General features: G+C 50.3%; 1 protein-coding gene across 7 annotated transcripts; it reads left to right on the forward strand.

The window, feature by feature from the left end:
* Positions 1–1,703: 1,703 nt before the first annotated feature.
* ECE2 (endothelin converting enzyme 2) lies at positions 1,704–24,107 on the forward strand. 7 transcript variants are annotated; one of them, XM_082460892.1, is made up of 19 exons: positions 1,704–7,878; positions 8,147–8,371; positions 8,581–8,716; positions 8,931–9,146; positions 9,608–9,732; positions 9,849–9,995; positions 10,148–10,213; positions 13,976–14,164; positions 14,857–14,999; positions 15,283–15,397; positions 16,774–16,884; positions 17,834–17,932; positions 18,041–18,118; positions 18,647–18,750; positions 18,927–19,037; positions 19,163–19,230; positions 19,412–19,602; positions 19,710–19,805; positions 21,944–24,107. In XM_082460892.1, the coding sequence occupies exons 1-19, from the start codon at positions 7,840–7,842 to the stop codon at positions 21,956–21,958; spliced, it is 2,274 nt and encodes a 757-aa protein (XP_082317018.1). In that variant the 5' UTR covers positions 1,704–7,839; the 3' UTR covers positions 21,959–24,107. The 7 variants fall into 7 exon arrangements, with proteins under 7 accessions (XP_082317018.1, XP_082317013.1, XP_082317017.1 ...); XM_082460887.1 differs by lacking the exon at positions 21,944–24,107 and adding an exon at positions 20,503–21,479; XM_082460891.1 differs by lacking the exon at positions 21,944–24,107 and adding an exon at positions 20,503–21,479 and having other exon boundaries at positions 8,147–8,233.
* The last annotated feature ends 40 nt before the right edge of the window (positions 24,108–24,147 follow it).

Here is a 24,147-nt window from a genome sequence, read left to right on the forward strand (position 1 = left end):
CCTGAGGACGCGTCGCGCGCGCGAGTTTGTGTCCGGAGGTAGAAGGGGAGGGATAGAGGACGCCTCCGCCCTGGGTGCGGTGCATCGCGTAACAGCTCTCGCCTCCAGGACTGTAACGCACCCTCTTCTCTCCCCCCCTCCCCCTCTGGCCGTCAGCGGCTTCGTCACCTGCTCGCCAGCGCGCTGGGGCTCTGGCGCAATCTCTGGCCTTGGGGGAGGGGGGCGTCTCACATTCGGTGACAGTGACGACAGCACTGATAAGGGTAATTATCATCCGGACGTTCAGTCCATACTCGAGGCGGAGTGTTCTCCACCGTCCCTGAAGCGCTTTTTCTCCTTCCCTCTAAATCACTTAGCTCCTGGCGCTGGGTCTCCTTCCTCCAGCAACTCCTCACCACGTGTTAGTCCTGGGGACACAAAGGCGAATGCCATGGTGGCTGCCCCAGGACGAGGTTGGGAAGCGCCAGAGTTGCCTCTGTACAGGCCTCACTCAAGACCACAGTCCTATCCCTATCAGACCCTCCTCTGCTGTGTCCTAGTCTCTGGGATGAGGGCTGAAGCTGGAGGTGGAGGCCCAGCTGGAGTGAGGGGAGCCTCCAGACCTGGAAGGACAGGAGAAGCTGGAGCTCAGGGTCACTAGGAGAGAGTCCAGAAAATTCCACCCCCGCAGGGGGTTGTCCAGCAATGGGTTCCAATCCAGCCTCTGCCGCTTTCTGTGTGGCCTTGAACAGATGGCCCCAAAATTAGTTTTAAAACATTAGTTAAAAAAAAACTAGTTCATTTGTACTTGTAACCTTTTAGGGAAATATGGAATATCACACAAAACCTTTCGTATATATCCTTCCCATCTTTTTCTCATTCATTTGCATAATATGCATACCTCTCTGAGCCTCCATGTTCTAGTGTGAAGCCTAGAGATGATAGAGCCTACATAATGACAGTTTTGTAGATGAACTTGTCATGAAGTGAAGTGGTTTGTCTCAGGAGGTAATGAGCTGCCCCTACCAAAAGTGCTAAAGGGGCCATCCAGATTCTTGCCAAGAATAGGATGAGAGAACTGGGTGGGGAACTGAAACATTTCTCGTTTCTCCCCTCAGAATGAGGGAGACTGAAGGAACAACAACTTAACTTGGAGATCCTTCTTAAATAATCTTAGTCCTGTAAGGTACATGCTGGATTGTGATTAAAGCAAAAGACATAAGTGCATAATTGTAAAGATATAGTAATATATGTTTCAGCTATGTTGTGAAAATTTGGAGGGAGGTTTTTTTTATAAATTTACTTATTTTTATTTATTTATTATTTTTGGCTGCGTTGGGTCTTCGTTGCTGTGTGCAGGCTTTCTCTAGTTGCGGCAAGCCGGGGCTACTCTTCATTGCGGTGCGCGGGCTTCTCGTTGCGGAGCACAGGCTCTAGAGCGCGGCCTTCAGTAGATGCGGCACGTGGGCTCAGTAGGTGTGGCTCGTGGGCTCTAGAGCACAGGCTCAGTAGTTGTGGAACACGGGCTTAGTTGCTTCGCAGCATGTGGGATCTTCCTGGAGTAGGGCTCGAACCTGTGTCCCCTGCATTGGCAGGCAGATTCTTAACCACTGCACCACTGGGGAAGCCCTGGAGGGACTTCTTTAAATTATGCTCCTTTACTTAAATTCTGATGTTCTGCATCCCTGCCCATGAGATGAAAGTTCATTTTCACAGATAAAATGAAGTAAAGTTTGCTTGGATTTTTGTGAAAATGCATTGAATTTCTTTTGAAAGCCCCTCAAAACCTAGTGGGATTAATCCATACGTTCTCAGCAGAATAATATGCCTTTTGACAATTGAATATTAATGACACTTTTATTCAAGTGGAAACTGTAGGCCTGTGTAGTGGGTTGAACAGGGTCCCCCCTAAAATTCATGTCTACCTGGAACCTCAGAATAGACCTTATTTGGAAACAGGGTCTTTGCAGATGTTAATTAGTCAAATTAAGCTAAGGTCATACTGGATTAGGGTGGGCCCTATATTCAATCACTGGTGTCTTTGTAAGAAGAGGACAAGTGAACAAGACATATACACACATGAGAAGGCCTCGTGAAGAAGCAGAGATAGGAGCGATGTGGCTGCAAGCCAAGGCACACATAGTGTTGCTGGGAGCCACAAGAAGATGGAAGAGGCAAGGAAGGATTCTTCCCTAGGGCCTTCTGAGAGAGCATGGCCCTGCCTAGATTTTGGACTTCTCACTTCTGGAACTGTAAGAGAATAAGTTTCTGGGTTTTTTTTTTTTTTTTTTTTTGGCTGCACCACGAGGCATTAGTTCCCCAACCAGGGATCAAACCCACGCCCCCTGCAGTGGAAGCCCATCATCCTAACCACTGGACCGCCAGGGAATTCATTATAAGTTTCTGTTTCAAGCCACCCAGTTCATGGTACTTTGTTACAGCAGTCCTAGGAAACAAATACAATCAGTTACAAGTATTTTGGGGTCATCTTTTCGCATCTCTCATGATCATGTTTCTCCTTCCTTAAGCTCTCCCCGGACCCTTTGCTCCCACCCTGTCCACTCAAGGGAAGCCTACACCATGAGGGTATTTCTGGACTCTTCTATTTAGCAGAGGCTGATAAATCACAAAAACGAATGAAGCACATCTGTGTGGACTGACATAGTAAGATCTCCAAGGCCTGCCAAAATATCACCAAATAACAAGTGTAGAGTATGATTTCATATGTGTGTATACATACGTATGCACACTTACACACACACAACAGTGTATTTAGGTATGTAAATGCATATAAAAGAAAGAGCAGGAAGGATACATACCCAACTGCTAATAATGTTTATCTCTGAGGATGGTACTGGGATCCTGGCAGAATGAAGTTTATCTTTTATTCTATATACCTCGGGAGTATATTACATTTGCAATAAAAAGGTTTTAGTGATTTTTTTAAAAAAAAAGATTTAAAACCGATGATATAGTCCATTTATCAAACATCACACTCTGACCCTAGACAAATCAGTTGACTTAGAAAGGAGATTAGTAGTTAACAGCATGGAGTTTAGATTCAAATCAAGGATCTGCCTTCTCCCTGATGTGTGACTTTTAGGTATGTTATTAAGTTCCCTGTGTTGTAAGTTCCTCATCTGGACAGTGATATTGGTAGACTCTATTTCATTGGGTCATTGTGAGGATTAAATAAGTTAACATACATAAAGTGCTTAGGTAAGTGCTAGACAATAGAATTGTTAGCTATCATACAGAAAAGCATAAAGAAGAAGTTAAAAGTAACCTCATCATTAGATATATTCAGATTCACATTTTGTTGCATGTCCTTCCAATCTCTTTTTTTTAACCTATGCTTTTTTACTTTTTTGCTTCAATAAAATGAGATTTTGTAATTCTTTTTCTCTTCCACTTAACTCTATATGGAGAACATTTCCCGATAGTATTAACTCTTCTTTTCTATCATTTGTAAATGTTGCATTGTATCCCATTGTATGGATGTTTGATTTATTTAACAAGCCCTCTACTCTCAGACATTGAATCCCCTCCCATTTTTTTTTGTTATTATAGACAGTGCTGAGATGAACATTTGTTGTAGGAGAAAAATGGCCCAAATATTTAATAGCATTTCCAATCAAGAAGTAGAATCTGGGACTTCCCTGGTGGTCCAGTGGTTAAGACTCCTCACTCCCAACGTAGGGGGCCCAGGTTCGATCCCTGGTCAGGGAACTAGATTCCTCATGCCACAGTGAAGATCCCACGTGCCGCAACTAAGACCCTGCAAGCCAAATAAATAAATATTAAAAAAAAAAAAAGTAGAATCTATTTCTCCATCATTGAATCTGGGCTTGACCACCTGACTTGCTTTGCTCAATAGGGACATTAGCAAATGTGATGCAAGCAGAGGCTTGAAAAGTGTTTATGTACTAGGGCTTGCCCTGTTTTTTGTTGCTGGGAATCCTGAGACCACCATATGAAGAAGCCTGGGCTAGCCTCCTGGGGAAGGAGAGACCACATAGAGACTGGGCCCAGCCATCCCAGCTGAGGCCCAGGCATGTAAATGAGGTCATTCAGCTACACCATTCAGCTCCTGGTGAGCTAACCCAGACCTGAAGAACCACCCAATCAATCTACTGAACATGAAAAGTAATAAATGTTTGCTATTTTAATCCATGAAGTTTGGGGAAGTTTGTTATACAGCCAAAGCTAATTGATACAAGCATGCTGTAGATAATGATTATTTCCTAGAACAATTTCCTAGAATTCAACTTTCTGAGTCAGAAAATATGTACACATACCTTTTATTGCTAAAAAGACTGTATCAGTTTTTTTTTGTTTTTTTTTTAATTTTTAAATTTATTTATTTATGGCTGTGTTGGGTCTTCATTTCTGTGCAAGGGCTTTCTCCAGTTGCGGCAAGCGGGGGCCACTCCTCATCGCGGCGTGCGGGCCCCTCACCGTCGTGGCCTCTCCCGCTGTGGAGCACAGGCTCCAGACGCGCAGGCCCAGCAGCCGTGGCTCAGGGGCCCAGTCGCTCCGCGGCATGCGGGATCCTCCCAGACCAGGGCTCGAACCCATGTCCCCTGCATCAGCAGGCAGATTCTCAACCACTGCGCCACCAGGGAAGCCCCACTGTATCAGTTTTTAAGCCACCAGCGGTATATGACAGTGCCCACATTCCCCATCTTTGTCAACACTGGACATTAATGTGTGTTGTTATCTTCATGACTATACTGTTCTTGTAAGTTAACACATAAACATTTTCCATTCCCTCTCAATTCACAGTCAATTTAGAGAAAAATAGACCCCCAAAACTTACTCTTATAGGAAAAGAAGAGCAGAAAAGAGAGAGAAAATAATAGTGAGAGAATAAAACAGAGTCAAAGGTTATAAACACAGAGGAAAAAAAATAGAAATATAGAATACAGCAGGGACTTTCCTGGTGGTCCAATGGTTAAGAATCTGCCTTCCAATGCAGGGGACATGGGTTTGATCCCTGGTCGGGGGAATTAAGATCCTACATGCCTCGGGGCAACTAAGCCCACGTGCCGCCGCAATAAAGACCCAGCACAGCCAAAAGAAAAAAAAAGAATAGAGCAACCTCCAAGCCTTTTTATACATAGGGTACTTAACATGCATTCAGGAATAGCTGTGAACCTAATAAATGATTTGGGTCATCAAAGAGGCATGGAAAGTAAATGTCCATTTAGGCCAAACCTAGTGAAACTGGGAACACTGTAAAAGCAGGTACCAACCTCTTTCTTATGTGTTTGCATTTAATTCTCACAACAATACTCTGAGATAGGGATGATTGTTCCCACCTTACAGATGAAGAAAAGTGAAAGGTCAGAGCTTTCAAATAAATTAATATAGATTAAAAAAGTAAAGATTTGAGCCCAGATTTGAGTCCAGGTCTGTCTGGCTTGAAAACTATGTGCTTCCCCTTACTCTTCCAGAGATGTGGCAGAAGACTAGCAACTAATGCTGGGAGGAAGTATATCCTCCTTTTGATTCATATTGCCAACCTGCTCTTCAGAGGGCTGTCAGATTGCCTGGGTTTGAATTCCAGCTCTACTGCTTACTAGCTGTGTGACTCAGCCTCTCTATGCCTCAGTTTCCTCATCTGTAAAATGGCTTCATAAGTGCCACGAGGATAAATGAGTACATCGAAGTAAAGCACCTAGAGCAGTGGCTGGCCATGGTACAGTGCTGTATAAGCTGGCTACTTACAGCACGTCATTGCAGCAGCCATGGGATTATTCTAATGAACCTGTTCCCAGAAAGTCCTTACAAAGTGGCTTTGCTTATACTCACATGGCCATGTCATGGTGGAATCTTCCATGTGGCAGGACTGACCCTGCTGCCATGTTTCGCTTTATCCAGGCTTGGGGGAGAGGGGAAAGAGGTAAGTGATGTGATGCCACACTGTCATCAGACTGAACATGAACAACTCCAGAGACTTGTCCTATGTGGATATCCCAAGGTCGTGCTGCTGCAGACCACAGTGTGGCTGGATGTGAAAGTTCCTTGCTCAGGGAACCCCTGACTAACCTAGAACCCATGTGCCTACTCTACCGTCTGGGAAACAGAACAGGCTTCCTCCAGCCGTGCAATTCTCATTTCTACCTATAGGATTTTAATAATAATAACAACAACAATAATAATAGCAGCTAGAGTACTCATTACGTGCCACACATTGTCCTAAGCATTTTACAAGTATTGTTTCATTTAATTCTCACAACCATCCTTTGAAATAGGTACTATTCTTATTTCCATTTTACAAGAGAGGAAATTGAGTCTGAATCCAGAATCTTTCATCCTAACTATGACACTGTACTGTCTCTTGTTTGAGAACATGCAATTTTGGGGTGGAAAATGCCAAAAGACAGCAATCCAACATTTCTCAGCCTGATCCATTCATCACCTACCCTCTCTCAGCCACAAGAGCATTCCATGTTAGAACTGCTCACAGCAAGAGGTTTGAGAACTGAGGTGAGAGTCAAGAAATGGGTGGTGGATTTGTTACCATTCCAAGCCTTCTCAGGTCAAATCCATATACTCTTTTGCAAAAGAGAGGCGGGATGAGGATGAGGCACTTTTTAAAATTTTGTGGTAAAAAAACAAACAAAACAAAAAACTAGGCACTCTTCAGTGAAGCAGACTGCAACACCACCAGGCTTGATTAAGGAATGACAATATGGAAGGCAGATGGCAGATGCATAGATGCCACACTATTGCCTTTCAGTTAAATATTGCTTGGTGTGTGGGTTTTTTTTTTTTTTTCTTGTAAACCTCCCAAATAAAGTGATTTGCTTTCCTCAAGTTAGAAGTGTTAGCTCGTCTTTCCTTTAAATATCTGTGCATAGCTGTTTTTTTCCCTGCCGATTTGTTACCATCTGTAACCCTTCCTTTGTGAGATGATCTGATGACAACAATTATCTTGGAGAGTAAAAGTGCAGTCTTGAAGCAACATGTAAGGGTGGACTCAGAGTGTGGGCTGTGTGTAACATGATGTCCGAGCACTTTGTGTGTGTTGTATGTGTGTTGTGTGTGTCCAGAACCTCAGTATAGAACATATGTTGGCTCTGGGTGCCTGGTGCGTGTATACATGTTGTGTGAATATGCAGTGTGTGCATTCTGTGAGTGGTGAGTGTGTGTGTGTGTGTGTGTGTGTGTGTGTGGACCGTGTGTCGGGCTGAGTGCCTGCCTGTGTACTTTGGGTCAATGTGCTCCCTGTATAGATATCGTGCTGACGTCCTGAATGTGGGTCACCTCCTCTGTGCTGCTCTGTATGTGCTGGCTGAAGAGGGGCAGTGCGGACAGCTGAGGGAAGACGTTCTCCATGAGAGCATAATTTCTCAAAGGTGTTTAAAGGGAATGGGGAGGGCCTGCAATCTGGGGAGTTGGGCCAAAAAATATCAGCAGGGTTTGGGCCTGGGTCAAAGGAATGTAAATGACGGGAGGCTTGCAAGAGGGTGTTGCTGGGATGGGTGCTGACCACGAAGCTGAGAGGGAGTCTCCGGCGTTTCTGCAGGGCGGCTCGCTCCGGCTGGGGCGGCAGGCTGGGTGCAGCTCTGCGGGGCTGGCCGCGGGCACCCGGAGCGAGGACCGGGCGCCGGGCGGACGGCGGGGCGCGGCAGGCGCGCTCCTCCCCCTCCCCCACGTCTCCCCCACCCCTGGCGCGGCGCCGCGGCGGGAGGGGGGCGCAGGCAGGCGGGGGCGGCGGCGGCAGCGGAGCAAGAGGCTACGGCGACTGCTGCGATGAAGGGCGGTGGCGCGGCCGGGCCGGGGGCCGAGGCCACGGCCCGGGCGAGGGCCAGCCGCCGGGAGCCCTGAGGTGCCGCCGGCCCCGACTCCACCATGAGCGTCGCGCTGCAGGAGATGGGCGGCGGCGGCAACGTGAGTGGGGGCCCCGGGGGAAAGGACCGGGGTTGGGGGGAGGCAGTGGGGCAGGCGGCGTCGGGAAGGGGCGCCGGCTCGCGGAGAAGGGGCTGTGAACTTGACGGGCGGGGTCGGAGGGACCCAGGCCGGAGAGCCCGGCGGGCCGGAGGGAAGGAGCCCGCACTTCATGCAGGAGGGGCCAGGCCGGGCGAGGGGCGCCGGGGCAGGGCCGTGGGCGCGCAGCTCTCTCTGCCTGACCTGGGTTGGCGCCCCGACTGTCTGGCAGATGGTGGAGTACAAACGCGCCACGCTGCGGGATGAAGACGCACCCGAGACCCCCGTAGAGGGCGGGGCCTCCCCGGACGCCGTGGAGGTGGGCAAGGGGGTCATCCCTGTCTCACCAGGCCCCCGCCCTGGCATGACGGCCGGCACACCCGGGAGCTCTGGGTTGCCCTGGAGGGTCACCTGCCCCCACCTCCGCTCCATCTCTGGCCTCTGCGCTAGGACTATGGTGAGGCGATTCGAAGTCATGACGTTGCACAAAACAGGCTGAGGGATCAACTCAGCTTGCTTCATTGCCCCTGTGCCCCAAGTTAACCCTGTTAGCGTCTTTGCTTCATGGCTCTGGAAACTGCCTGTGCCTTCACCCTCTGGGAGGACTTCTGTGATTGGGTCGCCCACCTGCAGCTTGCTAGCTCAAGGTCCCCCTCTGTTCCCCAGGTGGGATTCCGGAAGAGGACAAGACACCTCTTGGGCTCGCACACCCAGCTGGAGCTGGTCTTGGCTGGTGTCTCTCTACTGCTGGCTGCACTGCTTCTGGGTTGCTTGGTGGCCCTGTGGGTCCAGTACCACAGAGGTAGGTGGGCCCACTCCTGTCATCAGCCCTCTTAGCTTGCGGGCTCTGGAGGCAGAAGGGGCTGCTAAGGTTCTCCCTGGGTGGGGCCAGCCTTCCCCCAGCTGTTCTCCCTTCTCCCAACCTTCCTGCTGTCACGGCCCCTCCCAAAGCATTTGCCTCTCCTAGACTGACTGACAGTCCCCCACCCCACTACCCCCCATGTCCCCTGCCACAGACCCATCCCACAGCACTTGCCTCACAGAGGCCTGCATTCGAGTGGCCGGAAAAATCCTGGAGTCCCTGGACCGTGGGGTGAGCCCCTGTGAGGACTTTTACCAGTTCTCCTGCGGAGGCTGGATTCGGAGAAACCCTCTGCCTGATGGGCGTTCTCGCTGGAACACCTTCAACAGCCTCTGGGACCAGAACCAGGCCATACTGAAGCACCTGCTCGGTAAATGGGCCTGTCCGGGAGGCACTGAGCCAAGTACATGCCTCATTCCCAGCACAGGGCTCGGCACTTAGTAGGTACTCAAGAAATGTCCATGAATGAATGAATAAGTGGATGACTGCCACCACTCCTGGCATAGGGGATGCAGAGAGCAGGGGGCTCCTGAGGGGTGGAGATGAGTTTGAGGGGGCAGACCTCTGAGGTTAACGAAGGGACTCCTCTCTGCACTCTGGAGCACTGCTGAGGTGTGGTAGGCACCAGGGAGTCTGTAGTGCTTAGAGATCTTTGAGAGTCTCCCTGGACAGGGGAGAGGAAGCTACACTTCGCTGTGGCAGACAGTCTTCCTGGGTCTACATTAGGAGGACTACCCCCTTGAGAAGGCAAGGAGAGGGATCAAGCAAGGGTCCAGGACCCCTCTTAGCAGTTAGCATGGTTGCCACCCGGACCTGTGTTCTGTTCAACAGAAAACACCACCTTCAACTCCAGCAGTGAAGCCGAGCGGAAGACACAGCGCTTCTACCTCTCCTGCCTACAGGTGGAGCGCATTGAAGAGCTGGGAGCCCAGCCGCTGCGAGACCTCATTGACAAGGTAGGCCCCCGGGATGGGCTGCAGGTGGGGGAGCAGCATAGGCCTTGGGAGAGGATGTGGCCCCAGAAAGCTTTAGGGGCCCCTGTTCCAGAGGTGCCACCATGGTCTCTACTCAGATTGGTGGTTGGAACGTTACGGGGCCCTGGGACCAGGACAACTTCATGGAGGTGCTGAAGGCAGTAGCAGGGACCTACAGGGCCACCCCCTTCTTCACTGTCTACATCAGTGCCGACTCTAAGAGTTCCAACAGCAATGTTATCCAGGTACTAGGCTGGGGAAGGGTGGGGAGGGACTTATGGACTATTTGCTGAGACCAGACTCCCCTCCCCTGTGATGGACTGGCTGGGGTGGCTCCCCCGCACAAGAGTCCAGATTTCAGGGCGGGGAGGACTCACTCTTTACCTTGCTATTGCAGGTGGACCAGTCTGGGCTCTTTCTACCCTCTCGAGATTACTACCTAAACAGGACTGCCAATGAGAAAGTAAGGAGCATCCTCAGAATATCCACCCCGACCCCCCTGAGCTGGGCTGATCCCTGTTTACTTTTCCCTTTGCCCAGGGTCAGAGTGGCGAAGGTGAGCCTATCCTGTCACGTAGTGAGCTGACTACCATTCCTTCTTCTTTCTCTCTTCATTCTCCCCTCCCTGCATTCTTCCCTCCCTCCTTTTTTCCCTTCCCTTTCCTTTCTCCCTTCCTCTTCCCTTCTTTCCTTCCTTCCTTTCTCTTACTCTTCCAGGAAAACATTTTACAGGCACCTACTGTGAGACATACATTTCAGAGCCACTGTCATAGGAAGCTTTCAGTGTAGATGGGTTCACAGACCTAGATAGCTGAGAACATGGCTCAAAAGAGGGCCTCTGGGACTCAGGAGAGACCCGGCAGCCAGAGAAGTTTTCCTAAGGAGGTTGCATTTGAGCCAGGCCCTGTAGAATATCTAGGACTGGGTGAGGGCATGCTCAGATTTTAAACAAAAGTGTTGAAGAAGGAATAGCTAAGGCGTGTTTGGACCACAGGAAGGGGTCCAGTTTGGCAAAGAGTAGAGCTCAAAGCAGATGAGAGAGTGGAAAGGTGGGTAGGAACTAGTCTGGGAAGGCAGTATGGCTGGGTGTGAAAAGTAGATGCAAGAGAGGGAGCCTGGAGATCAGTTAAGAATGTCTGCAGTACTCCAGGCTCTGAGTCTGTGAGGACCCAAATGGGGGAAGTGGCAGAAGGAAAGTCAGGAAGGGGAGGATGCAAGAGACATAATCAAGTCCCAATCATGAATTGTTGATGCCTGGATGTTAGAAGAGATGAGCAGAAGGAGGAACAGGTAAAGATAGTTGAGGTTGTGCACCTGAATGATGGTGGAATGGAGGCGTCCTTAGAGAATTTGGGGTCCCTACAGGGAGAACCAGCTTCAAGCACATTGGGGAGGTGGTGATATCACAGGAAAAAGGCAGACTTTGAAGTCAGACCTTGATTTTAATCCCAGCTTGGCAGCTTGGTGCAAGTTGATTAAGCTCTCTGAGGCTGTTTCTTCATCTGAAAAATGGGGATCACAGCATCTACCTCATATAGTGCTTGGAGGCAGGAGGAGGATGCAAGTGTATGCTTCTGCATGTGGCAGACCCTTAGGGAGTGGGAGCTGCTCATTTCAGACGTGTGAGTGTGAGGGACCTGGGTATCATCTCTGTACAGAGGTCAGCAGACAGCTGTGAAAGCTGGGTGGGGTCCTGGAGAGAGCACGGGCCTGGAGGGAGCCGAAGGCTTGAGGGGCATCTCCTTAAAAGCCTAGACAAAGGCTTAGGAGAAGTGATAGAAAGGGTAAGACTAGAGAAGGAAAAGAAGGAGATCCTTGGGACTTCCCTGGTGGTGCAGTGGATAAGACTCTGTGCTCCCAATGCAGGGGGCCCGGGTTTGATCCCTGGTCCGGGAACTGGATCCCACATGCATGCCGCACCTAAGAGTTTGCATGCCACAACTAAGGAGCCCGCGTGCCGCAAGTAAGACCCAGTGCAACCAAATAAATAAATAAATATTTTTTTTAAAAAAAGAAGAAGGAGGAGGAGATCCTTGTATTTCAAGGGCAGCGGGAGAAAGAGAGACTTCTGTGGGGAAGGACAACCAGGAGGAGGGGTTTGTCCTTCTCCCATTCGCTCCCAAACACTTACCAAGCATCCCTCAGCCAGACCCTCCGCTAGCATGTGGTGAACAAGACACTGCCACTCAGTGGGGGAGAAGGCATGAAATGGCCAAGCGCAGTTATCCTGTGTACAGTTGCTGGGACTGTTGTAAGAGGAGGAGCATGGCATTCCGAGAGTGCAGTAACAGGGAGCCAGCCTGGTCCTAGGGTGAGGGTAGGCTGTGGGAAGGGAGAGGGTTCTAGGCAAAGGGAACAGCTGATGCAAAGGCTCTGAGGTGGGAAGGGGTGTGACTTGTTGACAGATCAGAGAGGGGAGTGGGAGGGGAGAGTGGGCCAAGTCCTTCTGGACAGGTAGGTGGAGTCATGTTATACATAAACACTATGGGTCAAGTTTAGCATTTATCCCAAAGAAATGGAATAGGAAACTCAAAAGTGGAGAGTGTTATGAACAGACGTGTGGTTTTGATATCACCTGAGTCAGGGGAGGAATTTTGAGAATTCAGGAGAGAACCACATGGTCTGACCCCCAGGAAAGGGCAGGAGAAGCCTCAATTCAGCTCTCAGTGTGTCACCAGTTGTCTTGGGTAGGAAGTCTCCTGTGCCAGCATCTAGGGGAAGCTGTAGTGCCAAAGGAAGTCTTGGGAATTCTCTGGCAGTCCAGTGGTTAGCACTCCACACCTCCAGTGCCAGGGGCCCGGGTTTGATCCCTGGTCAGGGAACTAAGATCCCGCAAGCCGAGTGTCACGGCCAAAAAAAAAAACCACATTAAAAAAAAAAGGCAAGTCTTAAGCTCAAAGTAAGGAAGTAGGGAGAGAGGGGTAAGTGAGTTGGGGGTCAGGGCAAGATCACTGGTTGAACCAACCATCCACTTTAGGAGCTGGGATAACTGGAATTGGTATGCAAACCTCTTCTTCTGACAGCAGCAGCAAGAAAGAGGGGAGGTGGGAAAAAGGAGATATTTTGAAGTGCAGAGAATGGATATTAAGGGATCTAAAACTTCTCAGTAAAGTGGAAGAGGAGATGGCCTTTGGCAATTAAAGGAGCCCTGGGTGTGGCTTCAGGGCAAGAGTGAGAGTGGTCCCTGGGATGAGGACCACAGGAAGTCAGTGCTGAGCAGGGCTGAGGGTCTGTGCATGGGTTTTCATCCATCAGTCAACAAATATTTATTGAGCACCTACTGTGTGCCAGATGCTGTGCTAGAGCCTGCGACTACAGTGCGGAACAGAACAAACAGCCCCTGCCCCCATGCAGCTCAAGTGCCAGCAGGCGCTGAGGCGACATGGGTTTGTTCTGAGCCCAGGCAGTGCTGGGATTGTGGCCCTGGAGTCATCAGGCCTGGGCCACATTTCAACTCTGCCATCTGCTAGTTTGTGGTATGAGTCAAATCATGTAATCTTGCCAAGCTTCATCTGTAAAATGGAACTAATACTTTATGGAGTTGCCGTGGTGGGCGCAGGGTCAGGGGGCAGATATATTACATGTAAAACGCCAGCAGAGAATTTGATACATGTATATACATGTAGTCACTAAATATTTCTTTTCTGTGCTTTTCTCCCCCTTGGAGACCAGAGGGGAAGGCAGCAAGTTTGAGGCCTGGCAGGATGGGAGGTAGAAGGAAATTGAAGCCACCGTGGACCAAATTCCCCATTGGGGTCCACTCAGCTGTTAAGTGAAGGCACATGGTCACTGATGGGCTGGGAAAAGTAGAAGGGCTTTAGGAAATGAGAAGGCAGAGCAGTATGGGAAGCGGATCCATCCACTGGACAAATATTTACAGGGCTCCTATTCTGTGCTAGGCCCTATTCCAGACCCTTGGGATACAGTGGTGAATAAGCCACTGTAACTTGGAACAGTGCTCTCCTGGAACTTACCTTCTCCTTGGGGAAACAGATGATGAACAATTGCACAAATAAATAAAAAAAGATCCTAGCAGATGGTGATAAGCAGTATGACAGAAATGATAAGGGTCATCCAGGAAAGCTTCTACGAGGAGGGTCTGCAGACGAGACAGTGAGGAGGGTCTGCAGAAGAGATGGTGAGCAGGGGTAGCAGCCAGAATAGTCATCTTAGCCTTGGGCAGGACTTGTTGCTGGGCTCTGAGGATGACTTGGGGCCTTGACAGGTGCTTACCGCCTACCTGGACTACATGGAGGAGCTGGGAATGCTGCTGGGAGGACATCCAGCCTCCACGCGGGAGCAGATGCAGCAGGTGCTGGAGCTGGAGATACAACTGGCCAACATCACGGTGCCCCAGGACCAGCGGCGGGATGAGGAGAGGATCTACCACAAGATGAGCATCGCAGAGCTGCAGGTGGGGCAGGCAGGGAACAGAGACAGCTGGGGGGGGCCAGCCCTGGCACAGGCCACCCAGCTTCCCTTCATGCCATCTGTCTGAGGCAGCCAAGCCTCTCCTCATTTCCTTGCTTTCTCTGAGCTTCCCAGCTGAACTGTTGCTATCCTGGAAGGAAAAGTGGTGTCCATTTTAGGGCACCCCCACTGGGCCATCCCTTGGTCCCTTTCGTATTGTCTGGGGATGCATAGAGGGATTATGTTAAAAATCTATGACAACTTGTACAAGATGTCCACAAAACAATCAGAAGAGAAATGGAAGCATCTCCTGGAGGGCCCTTACTGTGCCAGGCATCAGCCTCTTAGTCGTTGGATTATGGAAAAGTTGGGTAAGGGGGGGTTCTGGAGGAGAGCCAGGTATGTAGGGAACCTGGGTGGTATCTGGGGAGTTTGTTAACTGTCTGAAAGATATTTGAATATCTGCAGCCCAACTAAATATCACACATGGTGGTTTTCCTTGTATGATATGTGATTGGGTTTCCTGATTGAAAAGCACTTACGCCTGAAAACGGGTTTATTATAGGAAGGGGCCTCCAAGCAGCTAGTAGCTGTTGCTATGACAATGGAAAGGGCTCCCAGCTCCACTGTATCAATGGCGGAGTGGTCTGCTGAAAGCCAAGGGGGCAGGGACGCTTGAGATTTTTTTGCTCACAGGCCCTGGCGCCCTCCATGGACTGGCTGGAGTTCCTGTCCTTCTTGCTGTCACCGCTGGAGCTGGGTGATTCTGAGCCTGTGGTGGTGTATGGGATGGATTATTTGCAGCAGGTGTCAGAGCTCATCAACCGCACAGAGCCAAGGTGGGGGGTGGAGCCCAAGGTGTCAGGGGTGGGGCTCAGGGCTCTGTGCAGGCTCTTCCCCTAGGCTGGGGCTTCAGGGGACCCACCTGTGGTCTCTGTTTCCACACCTAGCTCCAACCTGACTTTTACAGGCAGGTGTGTGGTCCCAGGGTAAGAGAGAGGGATTATGGGACAGCTCCCACATGTGCCTCTCGGGACTCCTGCTGTCTGCATGCTGGTAGAGCTGGTTTGGGGTGGAAATATTACCTGCCTTTACCATATGTTCTGGCTACCTGAATGCCAGTGTCCTGAACAATTACCTGATCTGGAACCTGGTACAGAAGACAACATCAAGCCTGGATCGCCGCTTTGAGTCTGCACAAGAGAAGCTGCTGGAGACCCTCTATGGCACCAAGAAGGTGGGCTTTCTGACTCTGCTCCCACCTTCCAATCCAGTCAAGCTGACACTTCACACCCACTGTGTGTCAGGCACCATTTGCACATGGAGCACAGGATTAGGAATCAGGCTGACTTGGGTTCCATTCCTAACTCCTCTATTTCTTGGCCTATGGGACCTTGAGCATATCCCCCCACCTCTCTGACTCTCCATTTCTTAGTCTGTAAAACAGGAATTTCTTGTGGGGTTGTTATGAGGACTGAGTTCACGTAAGTGAAGCACCTACCCAGTGCATGCTATGTGTAGGCACTCAACTTTGTTGATGAGGGTGAAGGAGAAAATGAATAAATGCAGTTCTTAGTTTCAAGAAGCCCTGTTAAGTGGGGGAAGGAGATGTGTAAACAAACATTATATTTTGGGGTGATAAGTGCTCACACTGAGTGACAAACCTTCTTTGTGTTGTAGGACAGAGGTGGAGACAGCACATTTTACCTGGGGGATGGGGGGCATTAGGAAAGGCTTCTCTGAAGAGGTGACATTTGAAGAATGAGTTCATCAAGAAAGCCAGGGAAAAGGGATTCCAGGCTGAAGGAATACCATGTGTAAATTCCCAGAGGCCAGAAGGACCGTGGTAGTTTTGCATGTGTTCTGGCATGACTTTGAGGACAGGGCACCGGAGAGGCCGAGGGTGGTGAGGCAGGCCTGGGGCAATCCTTGGAGGGGCCTGAATACTGTGCCTAGGAAGCCTGGCCTTGATTCAGGGATGGAGAACCTGGGATGGTTTTAAGCAGATGTGTAACCTGGTTGGATTTATGTATTAGATCATCTTTCTGCAGCTAAATGGAAGATGGATGGAGGGGGTGACGGGAGGGGGATGAGAATGGAGTCGAGTGTCTAGTTAGGAGGCCACTGCAATCTTCAGGCAAGAGATGACAGTGTTATAGGACAGGGAAGTGGCAACGGCATGGACGGAGGAGACGATTAAGAAGCAGAGTTAGTATTAGAGTCTGGTGATAGATTGAACGTGAGGGTAGGGAGATGGAGGAAGCTGGTGACTCCCAGGTTTCTGGTATGGGGGACTGACTGGATATAAGACTGAGATGTGCAGCTGAGCAAAGAAACGTCTGGACCCCAGTGGGCCTCTGAGAAACATAAGAGGAGGAGAGTGCTGCAAATAGAGTGGGCAGCACACATGTCCCTCCTGAGGTTTCGCTGCTGGGGTTGGCATGCTTTGCGATATTGCCCTTCATTTTCCCTGGAGTCTGAGGGAGAGATGGCACCCCAAACCCAGGCCTCCTATGTGCAGAGCTGAGAGGGGTTGGCCTTAGAGACAGATAAAGGCCCTCAGACCGGAGGGCAGAGCCATCTCCAGGAGGCCTGGCTCTTTACCCCTTCCAGTCCTGCACGCCAAGGTGGCAGACCTGCATCTCCAACACGGACGACGCCCTTGGCTTCGCTCTGGGCTCCCTCTTTGTGAAGGCCACGTTTGACCGGCAGAGTAAGGAAACTGTGAGTCTTCAGGGTCCTTCCAACGCTGCCCCTTGTTTTAGTTAAAATTCACCATTCATGTTTGTATGTACCTACAGGGAAAAAATCGGGAGGAAATTCATCGACAAATTAATGGTGATTACTTTGGGTGGTTGGGATTATGAGGGATCTTTTTTTTGTTTTTGTCTTTTAAAGTTTTCTGTGTTTTCCAAGTTTTCTACAATGAGTTTATGTTACCTATATAATTAGAAAAATAATGTTTACTTTTTAGGAAATGATGTTTGTGCTTAAAATATTACCTATAAGGATGTAAATGGCAGTGTTGTTTATAATAGGCAAAAATGACAACAGCTTAAATGTCCAGCATAGGGGACTGGAAAGACAAATTGTGATTAGCCTGGATTATGAGGCAGCCTTAAAACTGATGATTGTTAAGTGAAAAGAAAGTAAGTTATGAAATATAATATGGAATTATGTTGTGCAACATATATATATGTGTGTGTGTGTGTGTGTGTGTATATATATATATGAATATCCCAGCAGGGGAAGACACTAGACATAGGTAATCAAAATGTTGAAAGGAGTTATCTGTGAGGGATAAGATTTTAAATGGTCTATTTTCTTCTTCAACTCTTCTCAATTTTCCACATTTTCTGCTATTAATGCCTTCTTTTCATAATCGGATAAAAATCAATGCACTACATTAAATTATAATGTTAATTCAGTTAACTTATTGCCAGTTTTTTGATTAATTAGAAAAAAAGCCACCACAGTCCCAGTACCTTCACAAATCATGTTTCCTTCTCATCCTGCCCAGATGCTCAGCCTTATTTCAAGAGTCTGGGTACTCCCATGTGCTCCCCTGGAAGGACAGGGATGGGGCACTAGGGGGGATGGGGCACTAGGGTAGACGGGGAGAAAGGATGCTTTAATGTGAGTGGGAGGCAGACTTGTGCACCCTCCTTCCCAGGCAGAGGGGATGATCAGCGAGATCCGGACTGCCTTTGAGGAGGCCCTGGGACAGCTGGTTTGGATGGATGAGAAGACCCGCCAGGCAGCCAAGGAGAAAGTGAGCAGTGGCCAGGGTTGGGGTGCCATCTTGAGGTGAGGATGGAGAATACAGTTTTGGCGGGGTGGGGGAGCCTGGGGAGGAAAACCCTTAACCTGGTCTCTTTAGGCAGATGCCATCTATGATATGATTGGTTTCCCAGACTTCATCCTGGAGCCCAAAGAGCTGGATGATGTTTATGATGGGGTGAGTACCCTGCCCATCAGTACTGAACCTGAGCCCTGTGGGGGGCACAGGGCTCAGGAATGGGAGCTCAAGTGCTGAGAGGGAAGGAGATACTTGTTGCTGCCTTTCAGAGGCAAGTGCAGGCAGCCAGCATTGCTCAAGTGCTGGCTGTGTGCCAGGCTGCAGGCTGGACAGCAGTAGAATGCAGTGTTCACAAGCAGGGATTTGTAGTCAAACCTGTTTTTACCTAACTGTAACCTTGGACAATTTATATAACCTCTCTGAGCCTCAGTTTCTTCATCTGTAAAAGGGAGTCCTATTAGCACTTACCTGATAGGATTGTTGTGAGAATAAAAGGAGATAGTATTAAAAAAAAAATAAAGCAGCTACAACATAATATTGGCAATTATTATTTATTAGATATTTTACACCCATTTTACAGTTGAAGAAACTGAGGCTCAGAAGGGTGCTAATTAGTAGCCAAACTGGGACTATTATCTTCTCCAACGTGTTCTCTCACTGGCTTTCTACTTCCTACCATTCCCACAGTATGAAGTGTCTGAAGATTCCTTCTTCCAGAACATGTTGAATTTGTACAACTTCTCTGCTAAGGTGATGGCTGACCAGCTCCGCAAGCCTCCCAGCCGGGACCAGTAAGAATGGGGGCTGCAGACACTTGGGGCAGCAGGAGACGTAGGGGAGGTTTCCAGGGCTGAGGGAAGGGGATGGCAAGATGGATCCCAAATGAGGCATGAGGTTCTTCTAGAATGTAGGTCAGGGCTGCTGGGCATCGAGAATCAGGCTCCGCCTCAGCTTCTCCCTCCCCCAGGTGGAGTATGACCCCCCAGACAGTGAATGCCTACTACCTTCCAACCAAGAATGAAATCGTCTTCCCCGCCGGCATCCTGCAGGCCCCCTTCTACGCCCGCAACCACCCCAAGTGTGTCTGAGGCAGGAGGGGCTGGGTGCTGGGTCCTGGGCCTGTGGGTGAGCTGGGAGCAGGGCTGGAGGTGGGATCTAGAAGTCCCCCCACCATGTCCTCACTCAACATTCCTCACCTACCAGGGCCCTGAACTTTGGTGGCATCGGCGTGGTGATGGGCCACGAGTTGACACATGCCTTTGATGACCAAGGTAGAGGTCCATGCAGTTGTCTCCTCCAGCCTAGAATTCCTAGTGGCTCCTGCAAAACCTTGGGATGTTGGAAGCAGGCCCTGTGGACCCTGGGGTCTGTGGACTAGGGCTGGTGGGGGCACTTGTGCCCCCAAGGGTTGAGTTCTGGTCTCGGTGGGGTGCAAAGGTTAGTTCTCCTCAGGGCGCGAGTATGACAAGGAAGGGAACCTGCGGCCATGGTGGCAGAATGAGTCGCTGGCAGCCTTCCGGAATCACACGGCCTGCATGGAGGAGCAGTATAGCCAGTACCAGGTCAACGGGGAGAAGCTCAACGGCCGCCAGACGCTGGGGGAGAACATCGCTGACAACGGAGGGCTTAAGGCTGCCTACAACGTGAGTGGCCCCCTGGTGGCTGAGGCTCACCTGCCCTGGGGGGGCAGGGCACTGGGTGGAGCTGGTGGGCAGGCCCCGACAGACTTGCCATCCGTTCCCAACCCCAGGCTTACAAAGCATGGCTAAGAAAGCATGGGGAGGAGCAGCAGCTACCAGCCGTGGGGCTCACCAACCACCAGCTCTTCTTTGTGGGATTTGCCCAGGTATTGCCCTCCTGGGAGGCCGGGGGTCTGCCCTTCTCCTACAACCTCCTGGGCATGTCCTTAGAAGTCTGGGGCATGCAGAAGGGACTGGGAAATGGGGCCGAAGTTGGAGTGTGGAAAGTGGTTTGGGAAGGCCTCGTGAAGCCTTTTGGCGGGGTCCACAAAAGCACGTGAGGAGGGCTGAGGAGGGAGAAGGCTTCAGGAGGCTTTTGCAGATCTCGAAGGGCAGGGCTGCCCTGCCTGATGGGGCAAGGGGTGGGGAGCGGGATTGATCTTCACGATGCTCCTGTGAGGTGGCTGTGGAGGAGGAAGCGCGGGGCAAAGTGGCTCGTCCAGGGCTACCCAGGAATAAAGTAAGTGGCAGACTCAGCAGGGTCTCCCCCAGGTACTTTGCACTACAGCAGGCAGCCTCTGGGGGCTGGGTTTCTTCCCCTGGGACACATCCATCTGGGCAACCCATTGTCCAGGCAGCTTTGAAAGGCCCTTAAGAGGGAGGGCGCTTTCTCCTCCCTCGGTGCCGATGGCAAGGGGTCGGGGCTGAGACTCCGTCTAAGCCTCTCCTACATGCCTGAGGCCCCCGGAGCCCAGGGCCTGGGGCGGTGGTGCCATGTGTCCCTGGGGCGGCTCTGCTGCAGCTGGGGCAGTGGCCTTGCCCGCACTAGACACCCTGTGTCCCCGTGTCTGTCCTGGCCTGCAGGTGTGGTGCTCAGTCCGCACACCCGAGAGCTCTCACGAGGGGCTGGTGACAGACCCCCACAGCCCTGCCCGCTTCCGCGTGCTGGGCACGCTCGCCAACTCCCGTGACTTCCTGCGGCACTTCGGCTGCCCTGTCGGCTCCCCCATGAACTCAGGGCAGCTTTGTGAGGTGTGGTAGACCTGGCTCGGGGAGAAATGGCCAGCTGTTGCCAGGGCCTGGGGCAGCTTGCCCAGCGAGCCTGTCTGCTCTGCGGTTTGGAGAAGGCAAATGCCAGCTGGGCTGGGTCCGGCCCCTCCACACCACAGATGACGTGAGTCCTAGTCCCTCCTCGACCACCACATCGTGCCTCTGCTTTGGGGGTGTCCCTGCCTCCAGCAGAGCCCCCACCATTCACTGTGACATTCTTCCGCGTCACCCTGCCTGGAGGAGGCCTGGGCAGGGGGCACCAGCTCCCACAGGAAGGAGTCCACCTCTTCTGGTCCCAAGCTCCCTGGGCTTGGTGGCCACGGGGCCTGCGGTGACTGCCACACGCTGACCACGCAGGGCCCGGCTGGTGTGCCTCCCACACTTCTCCCCAAGGCTCACTCAGTGCTCCCTCGGGAGTAGACGGAGCTCCTTTCAGCCCCACCCTCGGGGTGGCCCCCACCCCATGTTGCTCCTGCTGCTGCTCCTAATACTGCTGCCAGCCCTCGCTGACAATCCACCTGTGCTCAGTTCCTAGTGGAACCCTTCACAAACCTTCCTGCTGCCTCCCAGGTTCCCTGGGCTCAGAGGGGAAGAGTGTACCTGGAGGGGATGCTAGTCCCCGTGTCTCGGCGTACAAGTCTTAGGGGATGACTGATTCTCCCTGGACCAAGCAGGAAAGCAGATAGAGCAGGGAGAGGGAAGGATAGAGTTTATTTTTACAGGAAAGAGGGTGGGGAAGGTGTGGTCTTGGCCCTGTAGGACCCTGTGCCAATAAACAGACACGCATCAGTCAGCCTGTCTCTTCCTTCAGTCCTGTTTTCATTTACTCATTCCACCAGTATTTATTGAGTACCTGCTGTATGCCAGGTACTCTTATAGGCACTCATTTACTCACTCACCAGACACAGGGGACTGAAATTTGAAGTCCCAAGAAGACAAAGAAAGAGGCAGGATGGAGGAATGGCATGAAATTGAGTCTGGCAAGTGGAGTACATCCTCCGCTCACTGGTGGCCATGTTCCATCACTGGCTGTTCTATAGCTGGAAGCGTTTGCCATGGCCCTCCACTGGTGCATGCAGCTGGGTCTGACACTGAGACTGGGTAACTACTTGGCCAGGGTCGGCTTGGAAGATGGGTGGCCCTTGCCCTGCAGTGGAGGGCAGCCCTGGCCAAGGTAGCATTTCACTCCCTGGAGCTTGGAGCACCAGCCTCTGCTTGTGGCTGAGAAGACATGCATTTCTCCATGTTCTCAAAGGCTCAGTGCTCCTGAGAGCCGCTCATCCCACCTACACACGCTCATCGAGGCCTACCAAGTTCCAGGCACAGAGACTGCAGGTTTGGCTGCCACCCTCCAGAACAAGTGAGGGAAACGGAGCATTTATTGAATACCTCTGTGTTCCAGGCACTTCTGCTAGGTGGCTCATTTCTTCCTTCCTTCATTTATTTATAAATTTATATATTCATAGATTTATTTTTATAAGTATATTGATTACCAATAACGTGCCAGGCACTGGTGACGGAAAGAGGAATAAGGTGATTCCCTCCCTCAGGTGACTCTTCTTCTGTTGGCACTTTCACCTTCATAAGCTCACCCGATCCTCGCAGCAACATATTTTATAAGTGCTCCGGTTTCCATTTTACAGGTCTAACTGTGAACACTTCACTGCAGTCAGAGACCTGGATTGAAATTGAAGCTCTGACAGCTGTGTGAGCTTGAGCCGGTTCCCTAACCTCTATGAGCCTCAGTTTCTTTATCTGTAAAATGAGAACCAGAGCAAAGCAGTGGAAAGAGTCCAGTCTCAGTTCTCTTTAAAATGCAGTGTTCCCCAAGGTGTAAGTAGGTGTGGGTTTATTAAATTTGGGGGGGTAAGAGTGAAGCTTTGTCAGTGATTGCTGCTGGGGTCAGTGGTTCCTGGGTGATGGCACCAGCACATGTCCCACAGTCTGTATCCCGTCTCAGCATCAGGCTGTCCCCATAAAGAGCTGTATGTGGGTCTCTGTCAAGTTACTTGGAACTGTGGCTGCTCACCAAGGGAAGGAAATTGCTGCCTACTAAGAAAAAGGAAAAGTGGCCTTGGGAACTCTAAGACCAAGGGAAAGCATGGCTTGAGTCTCTGCTCTGAGAGCAAAACTCTAGGAGGGGTGGCAAAGTGTATTGGAAAGAGGAGGGCCATCACGTCTGGAAATCTGGTTCTGGCTCCAGTTCTGCCAACCCCAAGCTGTGACACCAGGCATGGCTTATCCCCTCTTCAGATCTCAGTAACCTTAGCAGTCTATAAAATAAGTGGTTTGGATGAGATGATCTCTGAGGACTAGATCAGCTTTAATGTTTTAAGAAGTGAATTCATGGGCTTAGCAAGTTCCAGAACCCAAAGAAATATTAAGAAATGGCTTGTGAAGTTTGGGTGTTGCACAGAGTGTGAGATTTATAATGTCACTGTAATGATAGAGGAGATAGGCTTGGTATCACAAAGCCTTGCCCTTCCCTTGACACCTGATTTCAGAGGCCAGCTTGGGATACTGACCAGCTGGCCACTGTGACATTAAAACTCCATATTTGCAAAGGTCCAAGTGTCAAATGATGATGATGATGATGATAATGATGATGAGCAGCCCTCATTACCAAGTCCCTTTTTTTTTTTTTTTTTGCTTAAGCCTGTGCTAAGCACTTTAAAAACATCACCTCATTAAATTCCCACAACAACTTATAAGGAGGTCCTATCATTGTCTCTATCTTACAAGTCGCAAAACTAAGGAAAAAGATGACATAACTTCCAGTGTCAGCTAAGACAGATTGCATTAAAGTCAAATTTGGAACTCAGATCCTCAGATTTGGAATTCAGATGTTCTTAATCATCACCATTTAGTCTGCTAAGTCATGGCAGAATTTAGACTCAAGCATATACATCTGCCTTCTGGGCAATTTTATCATGCTTCCAAGTGAGGCCATTAGCAGCAGGTACACTTTCATGGCCCCCATCTCACCTGGGCCAGGTACATGTGACAACCATGCAGCTGCAGGAAACCTAAGCACATGCTGACCTGAAATTAAGCCAGGTGGCACTGTTTGTTGAGCACTCTGCAGGTGCTTGGTTCCACAGGCAAGGCAAGGTGAACATCAAGTGACAGATGTAACCTTCACCCTTAGTAGCCTGCCAAGCTGATAAATATGCATCTGCAATATGCTCTGATGTGTTAAAGCAGAAGGGGGAATAATGGATGGTGCTCCTGGGTGGACACATGAGAGCAGTTATTAGTAAGGTGCTGGGCCATACCCTACACTATCCCATTGGAAGTTTGACTAATTCCCATGCACAATACAGTAACATATGCCAAACAATATGATTTCACACTTGGAAGTGCTCTCGAAATGTCAAGTTGGAAGAGAATCTCCATAAAATAAGCACAGTTTCAGTAGACCTATCACGAATCACAAATGGAGACTCCTGACAGTTTCCC

The sequence above is a fragment of the Balaenoptera physalus genome (assembly GCF_965194825.1).
Source record: "Balaenoptera physalus genome assembly, chromosome: 4".
Taxonomy (NCBI): Eukaryota; Metazoa; Chordata; class Mammalia; order Artiodactyla; family Balaenopteridae; genus Balaenoptera; species Balaenoptera physalus.

Coding starts and splice junctions, on each gene's coding strand:
- ECE2 (XM_082460887.1), top strand. CDS start 7,840: ATGAGCGTCGCGCTGCAGGAGATGGGCGGCGGCGGCAAC. Junction 16,885..17,833: donor ACCGGCAGAGTAAGGAAACT/GTGAGTCTTCAG, acceptor CCTCCTTCCCAG/GCAGAGGGGATGATCAGCGA. Junction 19,231..19,411: donor ACATGCCTTTGATGACCAAG/GTAGAGGTCCAT, acceptor AGTTCTCCTCAG/GGCGCGAGTATGACAAGGAA.